Below are 24,810 nucleotides of genomic sequence, written 5' to 3'. Positions count from 1 at the left end.
GAAGCACGTTTGGCTTAGGCCTAAACCTCTGTGTCATTAGCCCAGAGCCGTCTATGTTACTTGAACCATCCCCTTTGAAGTTTAAACAAGACCTGTGAAACACACAGACCTTGGTTTCTAAAATACATTTATTACCTAACATTTTTTAAATTACCAGAACATATCAGGTCATAAATTTTCAATTAAGGCCAAGAGGAAGGTTCTAGTCCCATTAGTTTGTAAATAATCACATGACAGACATTAGCTTTTTATTTACACTGTTACAGATTTTTGCCTTTGTGAGCTTTTTGTTAGTTAGGCATTCCTTTGTGGTTAGAATAAGCAGTAAGTATGCACTTGCACATTAAAGTAGTACCGAGGAAGTAAACTCTAAATTAGGACAAAAATTTTTTTTACTGGTGAAATTTTACTTGTTTAAAAAAAAATTCTTGTGAACAAAGTCTTCCTTGTTTGAAAGCAAGGCAGTCTGCTATCAGGATGAGCAAGAACAGCCACAGCAGTTAGCGAGTGACAATGAAGATGGGACACACCACATTCTGTATATTATACAACACCGCTTACCTTTATTAAAATAATCAGATTTGTTCTAGTATTGATTGTAAATGACTGCAGCACAATCTAAAATCAGATGCATGGACTGTAGGTTTGGTAAACGGTAGACAAATGCCAATCTTAGAAAAGGTGCTTTTGATCTATCTTAAACAGAATAATTTGATTAAAAATGCCACTAACTTTCAGATACTGCACACATTTTTTATTTTTACATGTTCGGTGATTGACAGACAAGCACTGAAGGATCAATGTAGTTTATCGTAACACCTCATTGTATGGCACATAAAACCTTTTTTTGTTTCATTGTTGCCGATTTATGAAAGGAGAAAAAAAAAAAAAACTTTCACGATAAAACCAAATGTAAAAAGTGTTCAGTTTACCCTTTACGGTATTTTGTGAAGAGAGCAATAGGTTATGAAGTATTTATCAGCGATGAAGAGAGGGAAAAATAAGGGGGGGGGGGGAATATCACACACGCATACTTTGAACAAAGGGAAACCACTGAAGTGAATTTTTCCAGTAAGGTGAGCGGGAAGGAGAAAGTTATGTGAAGATCACACAGTGGTTAATGTGTAAAAACACACTCTTCAAAAAGGACAAATCTAGGTCACTTTCTTACATGTTGTAACCGCTAGTCCCATTAATCCACATTTCTAAAGCAGATACCCTAGAAATAAAAAGACCCATCAGCAAGAAAGGGTAATTAGAAGTCTTTTACTGAGTAATTGTAACTGACTGTACAAAAAAGAGAAAGAAGAAAAAAGAACCTTGTCCACATACTCCCTCAAATACACACACACACCCCTCTACAGCCCTTCTGCTGCTGCTGTCTAAATCAATGAAATTCAACAGTTTTTACATTTTTAATACTGTTGACCATCAGGTGTAGGCTTTCTGGCACAACATCCCATAGGGGGTTTTCTATATCAGATATGTCAAATACTGCACTGCCTAGGAGAGTTCATATGTTAGTATCATGCAGTAAAACAATGCATTTTGTATTTCATACACACAGCCACACATGTATTCAACCCAATTTATATGAATGCAGATATGTGGTTGTTAAATAAGCGAGGAGGGGTCGTTTTCCCATATAAAACCAATGTGAGAAGCCTGCTGTAACTGAATCCAAAAATAAAAAATGCTTAAAAAGGCAGTATTTAAGCTGACAGCTATGCGTTTATGCAATAAATGTAAATTAACAATGCCTTGATTAGAGACTACATTATAATAAAGTAAGTGCACATCTAGACAATACGTGGAGGGGGGTAAATGGTAAGTGCTACAGATGGCAAGTGTCCTGTTTTAAATGTCTATATACACAGGAGGGAAAAACATTGCCATGTCTCTCTCAAATAGCTTCCTTTCCTGGTCATCCTGAAATAAAGTTAAGGCACAGAACGGTCAGTTTCTAGCCATCAGCTCTAGTCCTTTCATTCATCCAGTCATGATAATAATAGCACCAATAAACGTGGATTACCTCCCTCCAGCCAACTCATTTCACAGGCTTGAGGTTTCAACCACCAACTATTAAAATGAAATGCATGCAATTAGGCTCTCATATTCCTGCACCCAGTAAAAATGTCATAAATTCAAAGCAGAACTCTCATAAAAAAGAAAAAAAAAATATGTAGGCCATTAAAATGCAAACAAAGTGTATGTCAAGACCACTGCTACATGAGTTTTCCCAATCCATTCCATTTTAAATATGGACTGGAAGCTGCATGTAATCACACCTGCTAAATCTCCACCACTCCAAGGCTACACATCCCTACTTTAATAAGATATTCTGTCTTCCTGTCTTCTGCTTGTGCTCCTGTATTTTGTAGTGCTTGGCCCTTCACGACTGTCCTTACAGTTCAGTCAATGGCTTCTCCAACATTCTGATCACATATGAGATGTCCTCTTCAGGAACCTAGGACAAAAGACAAGGAGGATGATGATGATGTATCACACATATAAATTACCAAGAATAAGGGTATGCCACTCTGCTAAATGTTTCAGGGCATTTAATAACCTAAAAATACATATTTAATATTATTTTCAAAGACATCTAATAGTCCTAGACTCTTATGGCATACATTACTAAATGATATTCACATCTTCCCAGACTGTTCCAGCAGAACAGTATATGTTCACTGCCTACAAATAGGTAAATAACATTTATAGGAAATATAACATTCAATTTATTTCAGACTTGTGGATGTCACCGACTATCCTAACAGTATCACGAACAAGGCAAGGCTAATCCTGGACTATCAAGGGGCACAAATCCATACAACCCTACAAGGCCAATTCATGCTTGCCAGACAACCTGAGCAGTATAGATCTGGAATGTAACTGTGAAGACTGACTGAGGTATGGCACTTCCATGATCTGAGTCCGGGATTGTCAAGCTGTCAAGTAGCAATGCTACAAGGGGCATTCAATAATTTATCTACCTCAGTAGGAAAGAAAAGGGTTTTCAAAAGTTTTATTTTTCAATAAAGTCCCCAGACACCTCCATACACTTCATCCACATTCCCTGCAATGACTTTATCCCCTTTAGGGAAAAAAAAATCATCTGTTTGACCTTCAAACCAGGACATCACAGCTGCCTTGATGTCTACATCACTTGAAAACCTCTGTCCATGGAGAGATTTCTTCAAAATCTGAACAGGAAATAATCTGAGGGAGTCAGGTCAGGACTATAGGGTGGATAGTTCAGCTGCTGGATCCCACATTCTCGGATGGCAGCCCGTGATTGACGTGACATGTGAACTGGTGCATTATCGTGAAGAACCTTACATGATTCGCACGAGGACTCTCCTGACCTCCTGTCTCTTGGAATTTTAGACTCGCACTGAGCTACAACTGCGCATGAGTAACCTTGAGATGTGTCACCACAGTCCCAGACTTGTTTCAACATGCCTGCTACTTTCTTTCATGCTCAGATTGATTATTGAACACCCCTCATAGCAACTGCCAACAACTTGCTGGCCCTATTCTATGGCCTGAATAGAAGTGGCACAGTAACACAGGTTGAGAAAAGAAGCAAAAACTTCTATGCCTGGGTTTTAAACTCTAAAACCACTCACAGCATAACAATTTGGCACAGGTCAGATTACTAGCTGGTTTTCCTTGATGTCACAAAGTGGTTCATTTCTTTCCCCCTTACTTACCAAGGCATGGTCAAAGCTGAAGGTGCTGATGTAATAAGCAGAAATATTAGCTTCTGCCAAACGCTGCGATATCTGAGCAACAATGCCACACTCATCTGAAAGGAAAAGGAAAGTTTAGCTTTATTAATTTACTGTATCACTTGTTGGTGCAGAGTGCATCTATCATCTGTAAATTAAAAGAATGCTACACCTAAAAAAAATTTTGTTTAATGTTCCATACCCCATGCAGTTTTTACTGATAGCTGAAAACAATTTAACTATTTTTCATTCAGAATGGAGAGGACAATGTTTTTGAATATGTGTCTATGGTGATCTATGTAAATAATGGAAGTGGATTAGCATTTGAATTGTAGGCCTGTTGCTATTTCAGCTCATTCTACTTTATTTCATAATTAGAGTTTTCTGGAATTGGTGTAGTTAACAATATTTTACTGAAATTTGTACATTGTGGACATAGAAGTGGATGACTTGACATGTGAATTACACAACATGACTTATTTTTTAGTGGACCGTTTTGATAATTATTTGCTGTCAGCAAGCACTGGTCACCATAGACAGCTATTCTATCTGAAATGGTTCTGTGCTGTATGAAAACATAATTAAAAACTCCTCTCCGTCATCACTACAAACTACATGGGGTATGTAACATGAAAACAAAAATATGAAATCTTCCTTTATGTGGAACAGACAAGCCCTTCAACAACTGGAACAAGAGCACCACCTATAGGTTACATTCAATCAGTGCCTCAACCACCTACATGCTTCACACTAGCTACCTACACTTTAGTGAAGCGACTGGTGTGGCAGTCAAGTACAAGTGAGGTCAAGTTGGGGAGCATGCACTGGTACAGTGTGTTGTCACACCCACCACACGATGAAACAACTCGGGATCCCAGTTGGCAACCCCCCCAGACAGACACACGGTCCAATCCCAAAGTACAGTACTATGAAAAAATTTGCCCCCATCCTAATCTAGTTTTCGGATTTTATGCAATGAATGGCTCTAGACCTTTCAACAAAATGAAATTGTGTTCATATATTTTATAAAAGTATAGTAAGAACACCCAACAATAATAAAATAAACGGTAAACTGGAACACACACACACACAGGAAAGGTGGACAGGAGAAACTGCCTCATGGAACAAACAGCATGAAGCCCGTTGTGCATTCTAAAGACACAATGCATATTAGAGAAAGGGAACCTAAATAAACACAAAATGCCATTTTTAAATCATTACTTTCTTTATTAAAAAATAAAGCTATCCAATACCTCTATAATCCTGTGAAAAAGTAAATTTCCCCCTGGTTCCAATATTTCCATTACTTTTGGCAGCAGCAATAATCACCTGTAATTTGATAAGTCTTTCACTTCTTTGTTGGGGTAATTTAGTCAGTTCTGTATTGCTGAACTGCTTTAATTTGGAAAGAACAGTAGATCTGCAGGTGTAAACCATTTGTTTCGGGGCCTGTCATAGCATCTCTTGACTTGGCCGCCCCAAAACTTTTTAATTTTGTTTCTTCCGAGCCATTCAGCTGTAAACTTGCTTTTGTGTTTTGAGTCATTCTCTTGCTGAATATCCAAGTTCTGCTTCAACTTCAGGTCATGGATAAACAACCAGATATTCTCCTTAATAATATTCTGGTATAAAGTGCACAATTCAATGTTCCTCCAGTAATGTCAAGTCTTCCAGGTCCTGAAGCAGCAAAGCAAACTGCCATTTTTAATTGTAGGTATAACGTTCTTACTTTCAAACACTGTCACTAGCTTTGCACAAGATATCGTGGCACTTGTGTTGTCCAAAGAGTTACACTTTTGAGTTGTCTGTGCATACAGCATTATTCCAAAAGAATGGAGGGGTCATCCAGGTAATTGTTTTGAAAATCTGAGGTGTTACTTTTAGATAGTAGAGGTGACAATCTCCTTACTTTCTCATGAATCTCAATACAACTCCAATTCTTTCCTATTGGCGAGTCAAGTACACTGACTTTAACAGAGGTTAAATAGCCCTGCAATTCTTTGGATGTTTTCTGGGATCTTGTGACATTCTGAATTAGTAATCACTGTGCCCCCTAGGGTACTTTACAGGCCAGTCTTCCCTGGAGAGATTCCCCAATGTTCCAAATTTCTCCATTTGAGGGTGATGGCTATCATTACGGTGCCACCCCAGAGCCCTAAAATTGGCTTTGTAACTCTTTCTTAAAGGTAAGTTTCAGTAACCTTTTTCTTACTCTCTTCTGGAATTTGGTGGAGGCATAGCATTCATCAAGAATCCTTGCACTACTTGACATTCACGGTCATGGTCAGGGTGAGTATATTGTATTAGATACAATGGGGAAGGCTGCGTTCAGTCATCTGAGGTTAAGTTTGGTCAGCTGTTTAAGTGAGTAACTAAGAGGACACTTATTTTTTCACACAAGGAATAACAGGTTTATGAATTTTATTTACAACACCAATTCTAAATTGCTGTTTAATATACAGTGTGTATGTTTACTTCTTTATTATGGGGGTCTTGCCTTTCACAAGCTAAATTCCTCACTCAGTCAGCATTCATGTATTTTGTGTAGTGTTGCGTGTATTCTTCTGCAGGTTTTTTACTCTTCACTCCAACTACACAGAAGCATTTGTACTTTTTCACTACATTTTCAAATCAAGTGCAGTTAACCAATCATAGAAGGTTTAAATTGTTAAAATGGCAAAATTTGTGACTGATGTTAGGCAAGCAGTTAAAAATCAATATTTTTCAATAAACTTTTAACATAAAATATCACGTTTTAACATAATTGTACCACATATGCAATAGTTTTGAAATTTTTCAAAATTTAAAACAACGATGCAGACACCGGTATATACAGTGCATCCGGAAAGTATTCACAGTGCATCACTTTTTCCACATTTTGTTATGTTACAGCCTTATTCCAAAATGGATTAAATTCTTTTTTTTTCCTCAGAATTCTGCACACAACACCCCATAATAACAATGTGAAAAAAGTTTGAGGTTTTTGCAAATTTATTAAAAATAAAAAAATTGAGAAAGCACATGTACAGAAGTATTCACAGCCTTTGCCGTGAAGCTCAAAATCGAGCTCAGGTGCATCCTGTTTCCCCTGATCATCCTTGAGATGTTTCTGCAGCTTCATTGGAGTCCACCTGTGGTAAATTCAGTTGACTGGACATGATTTGGAAAGGCACACACCTGTCTATATAAGGTCCCACAGTTGACAGTTCATGTCAGAGCACAAACCAAGCATGAAGTCAAAGGAATTGTCTGTAGACCTCCGAGACAGGATTGTCTCAAGGCACAAATCTGGGGAAGGTTACAGAAAAATTTCTGCTGCTTTGAAGGTCCCAATGAGCACAGTGGCCTCCATCATCCCTATGTGGAAGAAGTTCGAAACCACCAGGACTCTTCCTAGAGCTGGCCGGCCATCTAAACTGAGTGATCGGGGGAGAAGGGCCTTAGTCAGGGAGGTGACCAAGAACCCGATGGTCACTCTGTCAGAGCTCCAGAGGTCTTCTGTGGAGAGAGGAGAACCTTCCAGAAGGACAACCATCTCTGCAGCAATCCACCAATCAATCCTGTATGGTAGAGTGGCCAGACGGAAGCCACTCCTTAGTAAAAGGCACATGGCAGCCCGCCTGGAGTTTGCCAAAAGGCACCTGAAGGACTCTCAGACCATGAGAAAGAAAATTCTCTGGTCTGAAGAGACAAAGATTGAACTCTTTGGTGTGAATGCCAGGCGTCACGTTTGGAGGAAACCTGGCACCATCCCTACAGTGAAGCACGGTGGTGGCAGCATCATGCTGTGGGGATGTTTTTCAGCGGCAGGGACTGGGAGACTAGTCAGGATAAAGGGAAAGATGACTGCAGCAATATACAGAGACATCCTGGATGAAAACCTGCTCCAGAGCGCTCTTGACCTCAGACTGGGGCGACGGTTCATCTTTCAGCAGGACAACGACCCTAAGCACACAGCCAAGATATCAAAGGAGTGGCTTCAGGACAACTCTGTGAATGTCCTTGAGTGTCCCAGCCAGAGCCCAGACTTGAATCCGATTGAACATCTCTGGAGAGATCTTAAAATGGCTGTGCACCGACGCTTCCCATCCAACCTGATGGAGCTTGAGAGGTGCTGCAAAGAGGAATGGGCGAAACTGGCTAAGGATAGGTGTGCCAAGCTTGTGGCATCATATTCAAAAAGACTTGAGGCTGTAATTGCTGCCAAAGGTGCATCAACAAAGTATTGAGCAAAGGCTGTGAATACTTGTGTACATGGGATTTCTCAGTTTTTTTATTTTAAATTAATTTGAAAAAACCTCAAGGAAACTTTTTTCACGTTGTCATTATGGGGTGTTGTGTGTAGAATTCTGAGGAAAAAAATGAATTTAATCCATTTTGGAATAAGGCTGTAACATAACAAAATGTGGAAAAAGTGATGCGCTGTGAATACTTTCTGGATGCACTATAAATGGAAACATGCAAGGTGAATGCTACACATTTAAGGTAATACTCTAAAAGTAAGAAATGATTTTCAACATGATCAGAACTCTTTTCTTCCTCTTTACTGTCCAGTGCTTCTACAGTTTAAACAACTGATCCTTTCCAAAAAATTTATATCCATGTTTTAGTATATTTTTCATCAAATTATCTTGCCAAAGATTCTTAGAAGCAGAGGTAACACTACTGGCTGTTCCTTAACACAGGCCGGGCTAAGAAATTAAGCTAAAGAAAAGATCTTTTCCACCATTCCTTAAATTGACAAACATTTTCAGTGCAAACCTGGGAATCTGATTATACATTTATTAGAAGGAGGCTGCTACTAAGGCGGTGGGGGGTTTGACATACTGCTCGTAACACTCTGACAATCTCACCGACCCTACCTAAATACTGCATAATCATGACTGTGTATACTCACCAAAGCCTAAAGGCTGTCCTCCAATGCGCACCATTCTCCATAGCTCTCCTGATGAGCTTGTAAACAAAAGTTCTCTGGGAAATCTGTAAAACAAATCAAACACTTACATCTGAGTGGCCATTGGATGGAGGTCTAATACATATCAACCATTTATACAGTACTTCCAATACAATAAATTGCTAACTCATTTCCTTGGTTATCTCCAGCACCCTATCTTTGTGGCTTTACTTACCTTCTCTGAGTTTCTGTGTCCATTACAATTGAGATGTAGCCATCGATCAAAGAGAAAGAGAAGAACTTAATATAGTCTAGTCCCAGAGATGCATAGTTTTCAACTTCTGCAGAGCTGGCCAGAGATGGGAAAAGAATATATTAATATAAAATGTTCTCCCTGCCAAAAAAAACAAAAAAGCAACTCCATACACAACACATTGGTATGGACTCTGCTGTAACTTACATATCAGTAAAATTAAAATAGCACAAGGCTAAATACTACTACTTCTCTGAACTGAATAATCGCTACCTGACCCTCACAGACGTTAATCTCTAACACAAAAAATGTAATTGTATCAATTATCAAGATGATTTTACCTTGCCTTTAAGAAGTTATTAATTCTTCAGTTGATAATCTCGCACTGACTAAAAGCTATTTTTAAGTGATAGCCCAAGGACTTTGAAATGTGTACCACATTAGTGTGCTGGAAGTGGCTCCAGAACATCCTGGAATATTTCGAGGACACAAAAATAAATCATAACTTTTTCATTTATTCACTTAGCAGACACTTTCATCCAAGGCAACTTGCAAAAGAAGTCAACATTATTGAGTAAACATCAGCCTGCAGGTCTGTTTTATAACCTATAACACTGGTTCTTAAATTGATCACCACAAATGAAGAGCTTGGAAAAAAAAAATGAAAGGTAGTTACACTTTTTAGTTAGCAAAGCCAAATGCTTCTTAAAGAGAGTGAAGGAGTCGGCAATTCAGATGGAGGTAGGCAGCTCATTCCAGCAGCTAGAGCTCAACATGAAGAGCCTGCATTGAGATTTGATGCTACGTACAGTAGAGGTGGCATCACCAGACACTGTTTGCTAGCAGACTTAAGTGGGTGAGGAAGAGCTCAAGACCTCATGAGTTCCTCCGTGTTTATATTTAGCTAGAGATCCATTGACTACTCTGTAGACAAGCATTAACCAGCCAATTGCTGACAAAATATAGTGGAATAAAGTGGATTTGGGGAGAAAAAAACCCATTTAATCTTTTAGAAAGATGCACAGTGAAGGGAGGCAGTACATGTGTCCGTCCTGTATTTCTTCCATTTATCAGTTTCTTGATCCGAGCTAACACTGTTTAGGATTGAAGGGAGCAAAAGTGTATTGTAACGGCACTGGCCACAAATCTAAAACCATAAAAGGACAAGCCATAGTCAACACACCCAGTCTCATTAGTACGCTGCAGCTGTTTCTCAATGTACCTTCACCTCTATAGGAAATGCAAGCAAAATTTGAGTTCCTGCCATACTTCAAACCCCAGCTGCTCTTGTTTGGTGTTCTCTTCAATACTACTCATAAAACTTTCAGGATATTTAAAACAAAAAAAATCTTACAGAATGAGAAAGTTATTTGTTAAATACAACTGACAAAGGGAACAGAGCCTTTGACTGAATGAATGTAATGTATAAAAGTGTAGTTAAAAACTGGCCTGTAACCATAAATAATGTTATTAGCAGAAACCCATCAAACTGGAGTGCTGCTGGTTTTCATAGTTAAGCCATGTATATATGCAAATAACTTGTTAACCTTCACTGGATCTTACACTTCATAGTTCGTTCATTGATTGTGTTCTGCTATGCAAATACCAATCAGCAGTAAATGTGTAAGATACATAAACACAGACACTGCTGTGTTGCATGTGATAGAAGGGATAGCAAAAAATACAACAAAATAAGAGGAATAGCTACACTATATAATACTAACATGCAGGGCACGACATGAAACATACCAACAGATAAAGCAGTGGAGCACTTTTTTTCTTGTATTCAGAGAATTAAACCTGATTGCTCTCGGGCAGAGGAGACTGTGTGGGGACCTAATTCAAATTTAAATCCTCAAAGGCATTGATAAAGCAGCTCCAGCAACATTCTTTCAGCTAAAAGGTGAATCACAAAATGGAGGACACCAGTGGAAATTAAGGGGAGGTGCAGTTAGGACTGAAGCCAGGAAGCACTTCTTTATATGAGGAGCTGTGGGAATCTGGGATAAACTACTGAGACATGGAGATGAAGGAGAAAACCTTGACAACCTTTAAGAAGTATCTGGATGAGATACTGGGACATCTTACCTATTAACTAAACCAACGAGCTTGACTGATTAAATGACTTCGTCTCATTTGTCAGATTTCTTATGTTTCTTAAAAACACACAGGTCTGCCAGCACACTTGAAAGAGAGTTCATTACAAGCTTCAGAAAACAACTTTATTGTTGTGCAGTCTTAAATCACCATAGCCGCCTTACTAGTGCAGGACAGAGTATAGCCGATACAGGCAACAAAGATTTCACAAACATAATTCTTTACAGAACGTTTAAGCATTCCTATCCCTCTCATAAACAAACCTCTTTTGATTTTTTTAAATTTTTTTTTTGAAGCCCTGGATTGCAAGTGCCGTATTCTTGGTTTTTCATTGAGTATTCCAATTATTTTTCATTCTAATAAAACTTCTGTGGGCTTGTGCACACAGTTCCTTGAACAGCATAATGTGAAATGAGTAAAGTTTCCTTCCAGACAGAGGTGCTCTCCTCCCCCCCATTAATTATGGAGAATGTTGCATTACTGTGTACAGTAGCAAGCAGAAATTAAAAGCAGATTCTTCAAATGAGAAGGTCTGGTTAATCACAAAGTCATTACTGCCATTATGCAAGTGTGGTTTTAAAAAGTGTTTCCATTAAAATGACTGACATTACAGCGGCACAGCATTTATTCAGCTTTTCCTTCTTGCCTCCGCAATGGGTCTGATGTGCTGTTTTATAATGCAGTGTGAAACTCTGCATCCACAAGAGTTCCAGAGTTAAAAAGGCTAAAAGGCAAAAATCTATGGCCCCTCTGTAGCTGCTGTGGACAACTTCAAAAGGCTTACTGTAGAAATATTTATTCATTTTGAATCTGTACTTGTATTCACTTCTGTAATTAAAATAAACAAAATATTACTCCAACATAGAGACAACAGACACACTAACTTGGCGCCAGTTCCTTTCACAGCCTTGCCACATCCTGCATGGAATTTGCATATGCCCTGTGCCTGCATGGGAATTGTCTAGGTACTCCTGTTTCCTCCAATCCCCAAACAGTCTCTACACCAAATGTGAACACATACTTGGTGATGGACCATTATCCCATCCAAGGTGGCTTCCTGTCTTGTAATTAACGCTGACAGGACAGACTTCAGTTTTCACCACCCTGTTCTTGACTAAGCAGGTTAAGAAAACAGAAAAACAGACACAGGAATGAGTTATGACACTTTTGTCACTTCTTCTTTGAATGCAGAGAAGTATGCAATGGCTACAAAGATAAAAAGCACAAATCCAGGCATGAGTGGGACTCAAGAATAAATGTGGTAATCACCATGGCAAGCCAAAGTGATGTGTGCCAACAAATGAGTGCAGGAAGTAAATGCATGCAATGTTACAGCATGCAGTGCACTAAACAAACTGAACCCTGCTGTAAAGAGTAGATATAACAAATTAAAATGTATGTAGTCAAAAAGCTACAACAACTCGTGCAAATACAAAAACAACAATGCTATTCAATGTGCATCTCTAAATAGACAGTACTACATAAAATATCCTCTCTTTAACTCATTCCCACGCTTCCTTTGCAGGTTATCCTTGTGTGTCCCGTCCCATATTGAAGCATACCAAATCTGAAAAATTCAGAATGGCACATTTGAAAGCACTAGCTGCATATTGTACAGCATGTCCACAGCTTCACACAACAGTTAAAGAGCCAGCTTAACCAACGCTTATCATTGCAGGGCATGTACAGTACGTGTCAGGCTGATGTACAGTGAAATGGAATATTAGAATGTAAAAATATTCACGTTTGTAACACGTGTGCAGAATACTGAAGCACTGTATTTCTTCATTCAATACTTACAAGCCTGTTAGAAGGTGAAGGAAACAATGTGATTTACCAAGCACACCGTGAATGAGGATCACGATAAAATTAGCATTTTCTGGATCAAAGAAACGGAAGATATTTTTCAAGAACAATAAATGTACTCAGAAAGTCCTATTGCAAAGGTCTTTGGGAAAGTTCACTTTAAAAACAAAGAGTTAAGAAGAAAATGGACAAGGGGTGATCCCCATGATAACAATGCTGGTGAGACACCTGAAGGTATCGATAACATTAGCAGCAACTGTGCAGGCCAGACAGGTAGCTGTTTCATCACTACTCCCTGCTACCACCACTTCACATCAGGAATGCTGGGGGGTTCTTGTGTGGACAAGATAACTTAGTGAAAATATCAGTAGATTCCAGGAAAGGCACAGACTTCCTTTTTGGGTGAGGAAATTTACATTGGATTCATAAAGTTTTTGGACCCTTTCACTTTTTTTCACGTTGTAGCACAGTGCTAACATCATTTAAATTGATTTTCTCCATCAGATGGTACTCAATACCATAGAAAGACAAGGTGAAAACAAGATTTTTGAAAATTTTGCAATTTACCAAAAATAAAAAAACTAAACTCTCACATTGACAAAAGTATTCAGTTCTAGCACATCTGTCTCATTTAAAACTGTCCAAATTGTTTCCAGGGGAAGATCCAACCTTCGAACGTTGCAATCGAGCTCCAGCTTCACTTGGCCACATATGTTTTGGGCCTGCACCAAATTAACATCATTCTGGACAAATAATTTTAAATTCCTTTCACACAGCCTTGGTGTCACAATCCCTCCTAATCCACTCACAGCTGTGTTTGCTGGTGTAATAAGAATGTAAGTTTAATGTCACTGTTTTCTGTACAAAAATTATTTTAGAAATCCACTCACATGTACGGGCCAAGCCAAGCATAGGACAAGATAGACAAAGACAGCTGGAGGAATGTGTAGTCAGCCTAAAGACAGAATAGTATACAGTGATCCCTCGCTATATCGCGCTTCGTCTTTCGCGGCTTCACTCCATCGCGGATTTTAAATGTAAGCATATGTGAATATATATCGCGGATTTTTCACTGCCTCCCGGATGTCTGCGGTCTACAGTACCTGTGCTTCCTCAGTTGATTTGCCCATTTGAATTCAAACAAGGGACGCATTTGAATTCAAACAAGGGACGCTATTGGCGGATGGCTGAGAAGCTACCCAATCAGAGCACGCGGTTAAGTTCCTGTGTGCTGCTGATTGGCTCAGCAATGGAGTGCTGCATTAACCAGGAAGTCTAATTTCACTCATTCAGAATTAATGCACGTTACTGCTAATGCTTCAGGATTGCAGAAAAGGTAAAAGTTTTGGATATGTTGAAGGAGGGGAACAGCTACACCGCTGCAGGACACAATTACAGCATCAATGAGTCCACGATTCTTTTTATTTAAAAAGGAGGAAAAGCATATAAGATCTACGGCCGCAGTGTCCTTTAATCAGGGCGCAAAACGAGTTGCAAGTGGACGTGATAAGGCAGTAGTCTGGATGGAATCTGCTTTAGGGATTTGGATTGAAGAGTGATGGAAGAAGAACAACGGCGGTGCTAAACAGTCGCCTGAAGAGGCTCCTTTAGAAGAGCTGTAACACTCTCCTTTGTTGTGCAGTAAAATTAAACTCATCGTTATCGGACAAGTCGTCGTGTCATTGTTGGTGAGTAACCATCATTAATTATTTACGTACAGTACTTATTACATGTACATAGTTTAGTGTCGCTGTACACACATTTTACTGTATACAATTTTTCTTGTATTGTACGTATTTATTGCTGGTGGCCTGTCTGTTGTAATGGCTGTAATGTATTGATATCGGAGACGCTCGATATCTTTAAAATAATATTTAGGTTTTACTGTATGTAAACTGTGTTTACATACATAATTTCAACGAATCTTACCTAATATCTAAGAGAATACAAAGGGTTTATGCTGTATAACTGTGCGTGAAATGTTTATAATAGTGTGGGAGAGTTTATAAGGGCTTAAAATATATTAAAAAAACCACATAAACATATGGTTTCTACTTCGCGGATTTTCTTATTTCGCCGGTGGCTCTGGAACGCAACCCCCGCGATGGAGGAGGGATTACTGTACATCTCTCCTCTGTCACCACAAAATCTTCTTTCCTTGTTTGGAAATGGACTATTTGCCAACGTAAGGGCCTACACGTGGAGAAGACAGTATATAAAGACTTGGACAGCAGCCAAATACTTCGAGGCTGACGGACGAATGATATCGTTATCCGTCCTGAAAAGCCTTCCAGCGCAGTGACCAAAATCAAGGTATTGTTTTTGCCATAGGCTTCCCGTCTGTTACGCCGCGTAAATCGTCATTAAAGAAAGCCAAGTTACTTTCTCTTATGTGATTTTTACCGCCATATCGCTATGGGAGAGGTATCGCCTTTTAATATCATATCTATATAGTTTTCGGTTACTTAAAATGCCGCAATTACAAAAGAACTTATTCCAACTAGGGAGCTATTGCCCCTAAAAGAAACAAAATGGCGTAGTCGAGCAGGTTTGTGGCTAAATTAATAACTATCATATTTATAATGTAATATATATATATATATATATATATATATATATAAAAATATGCTTCTGATAATGATGGCATGGAAGGTCTTGGTCAGATGCTGAGTGTATCGGGATGGTCGCGTGCACAGTTATGGACTCCCGTGACCGAGTTATACTGCCTTAAATGCCTGACCCTAACTGGAATAGGGATATTAATTAATCCCGTCAAAGTACAAGAGGTGGTCTTGTAACATGGGGCAATAATAAAAAAAAAAAAAAAAAAAAAACAGCTGCCGGTGAGTTTGTGGTAGCGTCTGCTAACTACATTATGCAAGTTAAAAGTCCAAAGCATGATTATAAATGTGGGAATAAAAGACGAGACTAAACCAGACAAAAATAAATTGTAAAACAACAGTTTTAAACTTACACACGAGATTGGTTGTCCAGAATAAAGTGAAACAGCACCCGAGTGGACAACACAGCTTAATCAGCTGTCGTATGAAGTCCAAAACCTGCCAGAGAAGTAAATGGCGTGTTGGGGAACACTGTTATTAAATAAATTACATCGTTAGCCATTGGAAATAGTGCTTTGTAAAAACTATGAAGAGCTTTGCGTTAAGAGTTGATGCATGTAGGCATGTATTAACCTTATCATTTGACGAGTCACGCGTCCAGCGGGTCTGGCAGTCAGTTACTTAAAGATGAACAGTGTCAAGGCTGATAAAATCCACAAAGGCTCGATCGCACTCACTAAAATAATTGTAGAAATCTTTAATGGCATAATAGTAGCCCGATGTAATCCAAAATACACAATCTGTCCGCATGCTAAAAACGCAGTTTTATAAGCTATGCAGCTGTTGCTGAGACCAAAAGGTTAAAGGTTTTGGCAACCCCAACCCCAAACCCCTTCGCCTATATTGCTAAAAGTATCATGCCGTGTGCTAAAACACACAGATATTAATGAAACTATTGAAATCATCTAAAAATATAGCTTAAATTACGAACCTACGATATAAGCTAGTGTTTACAGTTTCTTTTTAAACAGTGTACACAAATAGCACTAAAATGTAAAAGAGCTCTAATTTAAATTGGAAAAGGAATAAATACATTTGGTTTTAACTTTGCAATGAGAAGCATGCCTCTGTTACCTTCCTGTAAGTACTGGCCATACTTTTAAGAAGGTATTAATTGGATAAATGTGGATTTAAAAACGAGAGTTTCTCACATGACAAAGAAAGATAATTATCGATGGGTATAATTGGGTTAAAGTAAATAAAATGTCTCCAGTTTTGTTAAAAGTTTATCATAACGTGCAAAACATTTTTCCTTTCACACCCTGATCAAGTTTAAAGGAAAAAATGCTCTTTTTATAATAACAAATGAGAACGGAGACAAGTTCTTGCGACAAGCAGAATGTACCTGAAGTGCGTGAATGGAGGTTATGTATTTTAGGAACTATAAAAGGTAAAGAGCATGGTGGCGCAGTGGTTAGCACACTTGCCTGGTGATAGGAAATAAAGGTTCAAGCATGTATGTTTTCCTTGTTGAGTCAGGATATTCTTTGTGACTGTAACTTTTTCTAGGAATGCTTTCTTGTTGTGGAATTGTGCCACGTGATTTCCCGATGGGTGGATTCACCTTGTTGTCACTGAATCAGATCGCCACAGAGTTTTCATGATCTGGAGACTAGCACGTATGAAACAGAGGTAAGATGTACTCCTAATTTAATTAAAGTAATACCAGCTTGCATCCTGAGAAGTTGCTTGATTGTAATGATAAGCATGAAAGTAAAGAAGTAAGTTGTTTGACAAGTAAATAAGCATAAAAGAAAGACGCGTTTAAGCGCGTTGAATGGTGCCAAACCTTATAAATAAAGTAAAAAGCACAACCTCAACTGAATTTATAGCACGTGTGATAGTGATCTCTGTGAATGAAATGCAATTGTAAAAGGGAACGTGAGTATGAGAATATGGGATGATATTTGAAAAAAAATGAAGCAATTGCTAAGTATGTAGAAATGACTGCAAAGAGTGGAGGCTGTTTGTTTGTGAACAGTTGCTTTCTCCAGTGTGCTGAATGTTGTTTAAAGAACTTCTGCCTTAGCCAAGTAATCTACTTGGGCATGAAGTGGGATAAAATCTAGCAAAGGAAAAAAAAGGAAGATTAATTACTCTCATTCAGAGTCTGGGGTGGCAGATGCTCTTTTATATGTCATTTATAAGTATGTGTCTATTAACAGTATGTGTTTCTGTGTTTGTCAGCTGACTAATCAATAATGTGAACCAAATCCAAAAAGATATGGGGGACGCCTCATATAATAACATAGTAGTAGGGGATCATATCCAAATTTAATTGTATTAGTATCTAAAAATTCAATAGCAAGTAAAATCAAAAGTGATCATAAGAATAACTTGACTGGTATTTATAGTGTATCCTGTGTCTAGTCAGTGAGCCTGGAATGTCTTTGAAGCCTACAAACAGATGAAGTGTTAAATAAAGCCATGACTTATTGACCTTGATGAATCTTAGAAAATTTTAACTGAAGGCAGAAGGACAGCCTATAGCATAGTCAGTAAAGAGTTAAGAATTTTAAAATCTGAATTTCAAGAAAAGTATTATAAGCATAAAGAATATGTGACTTCAAAACTATAGATGTTTGTTTTTCTCCAGATTCAGCAAACCCTGTGACCAATGGATGAAACACAAACTATTTTTTATATACAAGCTGCAAGAAATAGTTTAACAGCAAGTTTGGGTAGAGAAATTAGGAATAATCTGACCAAAGGATGGTGAATGTTTGATCATCAATCATAAATTAATGAACAGCAGTTATTGGAATTATTTCCTTGCATGCTGATTAGTTGTGCAAGTGTAAGGGTATAACATCCTGTATAAAAGTTTTAAAATACTAAAATACTTGTAAAGTACGAACAGGTTAAATGTTGCCATATTAAACTAATGTCTTTCTCTAGTCTTCATACCAAATACAGTGAAGAGAATTTACATATTTTGATGTATGTCAAATGATTATTTTTATTATCACTTCAGTAATTATGAAATTATTAGAACTGAACACATGCATTCATTTGTATCTGTTAGTGATTAAATTTTATGAAGATTTGTTACTACATTAATGTATTAAGGTTAGTGTTCAATGATAATGCATATAGCTAAATGGATTGTTAAATCAGTTATACATTAGGAAATGTATATTATATGGGAATAATTAAAATGTTTACTAGTAGTCTATATAAACTGGGCTGTTGTAATATCTTAAAAGACATTTAAGAGATTCGGCTGTTGATAAGATAAGCTACAGTTTGTTATATAAATGTTATAAGATTTTTGTTTTAGACAAAAATGAAAACGCTTAAGTTCAAATATGTAACATCCTGATATAATTTAAGACATCTGTGATGTAGAACTGATGCAATGTGTTAATTTTGTTTAGTGTATTATCCTACTGAAAAAACATTTTCACTAGCCTGGTTTAAATGTAATAATTTGCCATATTAATTTATCTGTTATTTATGATATGAGACTGTTTAGTTTTCTGTTCTAGTAATGGCAAAGACTTTAGTTTCCTGAAGCAGTCACACATTTGTTCAGAAGGATTTGCAAAGCCACCAAGCAAAAGACTTTGTCTACAAACCACTGGGTTGGACAAGGCATGAATATAGACAGTTTAGGAATATACTTGAAAATGTTATAAGAGGGGCTCAAAGGTATGAGGATATAAATGATTTACCACCAATAATGTTAAATGGTAAATTGAAAGGGAATAGAACATCTGATAGTGAAGTTGGGGAGGATAAAAGATAGTATAAAAGTATGCAATAATACTGGTTAAGAACAATTATTAATCATAGCAATAGATCTAGAATAGCATCTGAATTATTTTACAACTCTTGTAACTCATATAAAGGGATCAGACACCAAAGGGTGAGGCAAATATATCAACATACTGTAGCTAGAAATGTTATGAGTGCCAAAGGATAGTGAAGTCCATCAAGATGCTATATAGATTTATAATGTAATCTGAGGCTATGGTATCCTCTGCATGGGCTCAGTGATACTTAGTTACAACACTGACTATCTAAGACATAACAGGAGATCTCCACCTACACCACTGGTAAGATACTATGATCACTACTTAATAACATCATGTTAAATGTAACTGTTTGTCCAAGTGTAATGTAACTTATTGTTAACACTTATTTACACTGGTATATGAATGAAACAGGAGCTATAGTGGCACTACACCACATTTCCACAAATGTTCTTGAGGAACTGTCTACACTGTGAAGGATGATCGAGTACCTTTTGCTTTGTAGATAAGACCTTCAAGTATTATATTTGTCACAGATCCAGTGACAAAGGGTGGTTTGTAATAAAAATATAAGTTTAATGTCACTGTTTTCTGTACAAAAATTATTTTAGAAATCCACTCACATGTACAGGCCAGGCCAAGCATAGGACAAGATAGACAAAGACAGCTGGAGGAATGTGTAGTCAGCCTAAAGACAGAATAGTATACATCTATCCTCTGTCAGCACAAAATCATCTTTCGTTGTTTGGAAATGGACTATTTGCCAATGTAAGGGCCTACATGTGGAGAAGACAGTATATAAAGACTTGGACAGCAGCCAAATACTTAGAAGCCGACGGACGGATGATATTGTCATCCGTCCTGAAAAGCCTTCCAGCGCAGCGACGAAAGATGGCAGACTGTATGGATCAAGATCCCACCTTGGTATTGTTTTTGCCATAGGCTTCCCGTCTGCTATGCCTCATAAATCGTCATTAAAGAAAGCCAAGTTACTTTCTGTTATGTGATTTTTGCCACCGTATCGCTATGGGAGAGGTATCGCCTTTTAATATCATATCTATACAGTTTTCGGTTACTTAAAACACCGTAATTACAAAAGAACTTATTCCAACTAGGGAGCTATTGCCCCTAAAAGGAACAGCTGGACTCCCAGATGGGCTTAAAGTGGAGAAGGACACACAAACTGTAATGGCCTTTACTTCACTATTAGCATGTAGACTTATTTTGCTCAACTGGAAGAATCCTAACTCTCCTCTTTTCATTCAGTGGGCAACTAATGTTATATACTATTTGAAATTGGAAAAGATCTAATTCTCTCTGTTCCAAACTTTTTTAAAACCTGGCAGGATCTAATCAATAATAATGTTTTAGATTAAGCTCTTATATTGGGGAGCAAGGTTCCTTTCCCTCTACACTACTCTTAAAAGTTTTACCCTGGCTGTTGGCATTTCTCTCTTACGCATGTGGTTGGGGGTTGAATTGAATTTAGTTTTGTTAAGTTTGACTTGATAGTATGGAATGTTGCATGTTTTAAATACATTCAATAAAAACTTAAATATTCAGTTCATTTATTATGAGACTTGAAATCTGGCTCAGGCACTTCCCATTCCATTGATCAGCATTGAGATGTTTCTATACCTTGGTCAGCTCAATTGACTGGTCATATGAAAAGGCATTCATTTGTCTACAGAATGTCCAAAAGTTGAGTAAAAACCAAGACATGAGGTCAAAGGAATTACCTGCAGGACTTAAACAGGATTATGTTGAGGCAGAAATCTGGGGAAGACTGCAAAAAAAAAAAATAAAAATCCTGCAGCACTGAAGGTTCCCAAGAGCACAGGTTGGGAACATATGCTGATTACAGCACGTTGCAGCACCCACAGCACAACAAACCATCTGGACTGGAATCTGAGGGCAGCCGTGCAATGGGTGGCACCTCAGCACTACACTGAACAGTGGCAGGTTTTTTTATAGTGGTTCCTAAAAATTGTTAAATGGAAAAACTGGCCACCTGGCCAAACTGAGCAATTATGGGAGAAGGGACCATGCTAAGAGAGATGACCCAAAATCCAATGGCCACTCTGGCTCAGCTCTAGCGAACTTGTGTGGAGATGGAGGAAACTTCCAGAAAGACAACCGTAACTGCAACAACGGCTTTCTGATAAGACTGGCCAGACAGAAGCCTCTCCTCAGGAATACATTGCATAAATTACATTAATGAAGCATGATGGTGGTAGCATCATATTCTGTGTGGTGGTTTTTCCAGTGGCAGGGACTGAGTGACCAGTCAGGGTTGAAGAAGAGTTAAACAGAGCAAAGCACAGAGATATCCTTAATGAAAATGTGCTTCAGAGTGCTCTGGATCTCAGGACTGGGCTGAAGGGTCACCTTCCAACAGGGCAATGAACTTAAACACAAACAAAGACAACAGAGTAGTGTCATAGGAACAACTTTATGAATGTCCTTGAGTGGGACACCCAGAGCCTGCACTTGATCTGCAGTGCAGAATAGCAGAAAATCCCCATCTCCGGGTGTGTGAGCTTGTCGCAGCAGACCCAAGACGACACCAGGGTGCAAAAGGGTTTCAAAGAAGTACTGTGTAAAGTGTGAGAATACTTGTGTCAATGGGATATTTTCAGTTTGTTTTTTTTGTAATACATTTGCAAAATTCCATTCTGAGGTATTGAGTGTTGCTTGACGAGAGGGAAAAAGATAATTTAAATGATTTTAGCAAAAGACTGCAACATAAAGTGTATATAACGTGAAGGGGTCACAATATTTTCTGAAGGCACTGCACTTTTTTTTCTTTTCTTGCACTCATGGCTACCCAACTGTCTTTTACCGTTATACCCCTGTGTGCTTCTGGTGGGTCATCTAGGTTGAATTATTTGAATTATTTCTGCCTCCCTCCACTGAGATTCCTGAAAGCCCAGGAATCTAAAATGGCTTTTGCTAGTTGTAGGAGTGAAATGAACAATAAAAATTGTTGACAGTCATAAACACAACCAAAAAGATCATCATGAAAAAGAATGATTCAAAAGGAAAATGCAATGATTTGTAAAATATGACACTACTATGAGGGGAAAAAAATAATATAAAACTCACCAGTTGGAATAGAAAAGGACATCAATGAGTATAGTGGCTATGGTGGGCAGGGTGGCTGGATCTAAGCTCATCACTGAAAAACGGTTATCAGGGCTCAATACAGGATGTACCTTCATCTTTACAGCTTGCAGAAGAAATCAGAATAACATGCAAATTAAGACCATGCAATTGACTGCTTTAACAATGTGGTTAAAATGACAATTTAGATATTAAAGGTATATTGAAAAATGCATACCAATATGCTGAAGTGTGTGCAGATCAGCTACACATATCATTATGAAAGCCATTCATTACAGAGTACTTTCTAGCAGACTCACCGTTAGGGCAGACCTTGTACCAATTCCTTAACCAAAGGACTGAACCAGTAAATCCATCCATTATCCAACCCGCTATATCCTAACTACAGGGTCACGGGGGTCTGCTGGAGCCAATCCCAGCCAACACAGGGCGCAAGGCAGGAGCCAAACCCCAGGCAGGGCACCAGCCCACCGCAGTTAACCGGCAAATGAAACGTCAATCTGATTAATACAAGTAAAAAATGGACACTCTCATTCTCAATACTCAATTACCAAATGATTTCAGATAAGTCATCAAGAGAAACCAAGCCTGTTTCACTCTGCCAAACGACTTCAAATAATATCACATGCAAAGGACAGAAAGACACACTACTCTGTAGTGGTACAACACACCCACCTTACTGACAGCTCCATATACATATTAGGCAGCTTACCTTCCTTTCTATCTTCCTCGACGTCAGTGTCCTCACTATACACGCGAAATGTCTCTCCTCCCACTTCTCTGTAAATGGCAAACTCTTGTTCCAGGGTATGAATCACTACTGGAAGATCCTTTTCACGCACCTGTTAAAGATCACATCACAATGTCAACTGGAGCAATCCACTCAAACTACCACCAAAATGCAAGCAGGAGACAGCATGGTGGCATTGTAGGCATTTGTTGCATTTTCCTATTTGAGGCACTTTTTGTAGGGTATCCAAATATAAAAAACTCACCCAACCACATCCCCAGTTTAAATCTTCCTCAGAACATGCCAGATTTCTCCAGTAGTCCAGTCTGTTTTTTTAAGTCATACATTAACCAACCGAGTGCAAGTATGTCTGCCCCACAAAGGGCTGCCATCACACCCACGGCTGCTTTGTGCGTGAATAGGCTCCACACATACACAGCATGAACTTTTATGATTTAGTTTTATGGAATTGACAAAATACAACTGCACGCAGCTGATATTATGGAAAGGAAGGATAGACATTATACATTTCTCATTATTATTTAAAATCCATATGCTTTTGAAAAAAAGCAGTTTATTTTTATTCTACCTTTAAAACCATAAAATATATCATGCTGTAATAATTTAAACCGTTTCATAAATCTAAATCTAGTAGAACTTCAATGAAATTCCAGCAGTTACTTCTTCCAATCTCATCACTTCAATCAAAACATATCAAAAGTGGTACCAAGCCATACAATCTGTAAGTGGTAGAAGCCTTCTGCATCCAGGAGAACAGAAGAAAGCTAATTAATACAAAAACCACAAAGTGTTCTCACCAGAATGTAGTCAGTCTGGTATGTAGACAGCATGAACACCGAAACGTGCTGCTCAGCGAGAGGGATAATAACAGATGTGGCAATTTTGGTGACTCCCACAGTGTCGGAACTGCTGGATGCATTGCGATCGCAGAGCACATTTAAGGGTAGCCATATGTCACTCTCCACCTGCAAGTGTTCCGATTCTGGCAGCTCTGTTTTAGGGGAAAAGAAAAAAAAAATGGTGCCATTAAGCAGAAAGATAATTTGATGCTTACTACTTGCACATTTTGTAGATAAAGCTGATGTCACACTACACAACTTCTAGTCCAGGGGATGTCACTTAATGGCCGCTGTTGCTGCTCTTGTCGGTTGAGGATGTCAGATTAAACAAGAAGTCCAATTAGAGGACTCCATGAGGACTTTCTACCACAGCTTCATATTTCCAAAGTATTGCAAGCTCACCTCTTTTTTTGGCAGTCAATAACATACCGCCTGACCACACCACTGTTTGACAGGAGATTTCAAGAGAGTTCAGTTACATCTCAGCCTTTTCCCCCCAAAACCCCCCCTTCCACTCTGTTGTGGTACATAAAACACAGATGAGCCTCTCTTCTTTTTGCAAGGTCCAAAACACCCATGTTCCTAAATTCTCTTAGCTGCACTACAGGCATTGTATTTCAAGGTGAGCACTCACTGGTATACTGGCACTGGCGCACATACACACAAGCCCACCCATACAAGATAACCACGGCAAGTTGCACTGGGATGGATTGAGTTACTAGGCATGTCTGATTACATGGCTATTGGTCACGAGAGTGTGCCACGACTGCTATCAACTCTTTAATAAAGATTATGTAAATAAAATATACAAAGTCACAAATGACAGGACTAAATACTAGAAGGGCAATTAAATGACTGAGCAATGTTAAATGTGTTTAATTAAAAGATTAAGAAGAACTAAAAGCCAACTGGTATAACAGGCATATATGTTGGGCACAGG

The 24,810-nt window shown here is 38.4% G+C and overlaps 1 protein-coding gene across 2 annotated transcripts in view; it reads right to left on the bottom strand.

Moving 5' to 3' along the window:
* Positions 1-1,247: 1,247 nt before the first annotated feature.
* castor1 (cytosolic arginine sensor for mTORC1 subunit 1) overlaps positions 1,248-24,810 on the bottom strand; it is a 69,141-nt gene continuing 45,578 nt past the window's right edge. For both annotated transcript variants that reach the window (XM_028824245.2, XM_028824244.2), the window contains exons 3-9: positions 23,829-24,022; positions 22,993-23,122; positions 22,263-22,386; positions 8,861-8,974; positions 8,629-8,711; positions 3,714-3,808; positions 1,248-2,467 (exon numbers count right to left, since the gene is read on the bottom strand). In XM_028824245.2, coding sequence (XP_028680078.1) covers positions 2,405-2,467; positions 3,714-3,808; positions 8,629-8,711; positions 8,861-8,974; positions 22,263-22,386; positions 22,993-23,122; positions 23,829-24,022 — 803 coding nt within the window. In that variant the 3' untranslated portion in view covers positions 1,248-2,404. The remainder of the gene's footprint in view (positions 2,468-3,713; positions 3,809-8,628; positions 8,712-8,860; positions 8,975-22,262; positions 22,387-22,992; positions 23,123-23,828; positions 24,023-24,810) is intronic.

Source organism: Erpetoichthys calabaricus, chromosome 18, assembly GCF_900747795.2.
Source record: "Erpetoichthys calabaricus chromosome 18, fErpCal1.3, whole genome shotgun sequence".
NCBI classification, from domain to species: domain Eukaryota; kingdom Metazoa; phylum Chordata; class Cladistia; order Polypteriformes; family Polypteridae; genus Erpetoichthys; species Erpetoichthys calabaricus.
The sequence above is the reverse complement of the archived record's forward strand: the minus strand, read 5'-3'. Positions and strand labels throughout refer to the sequence as shown.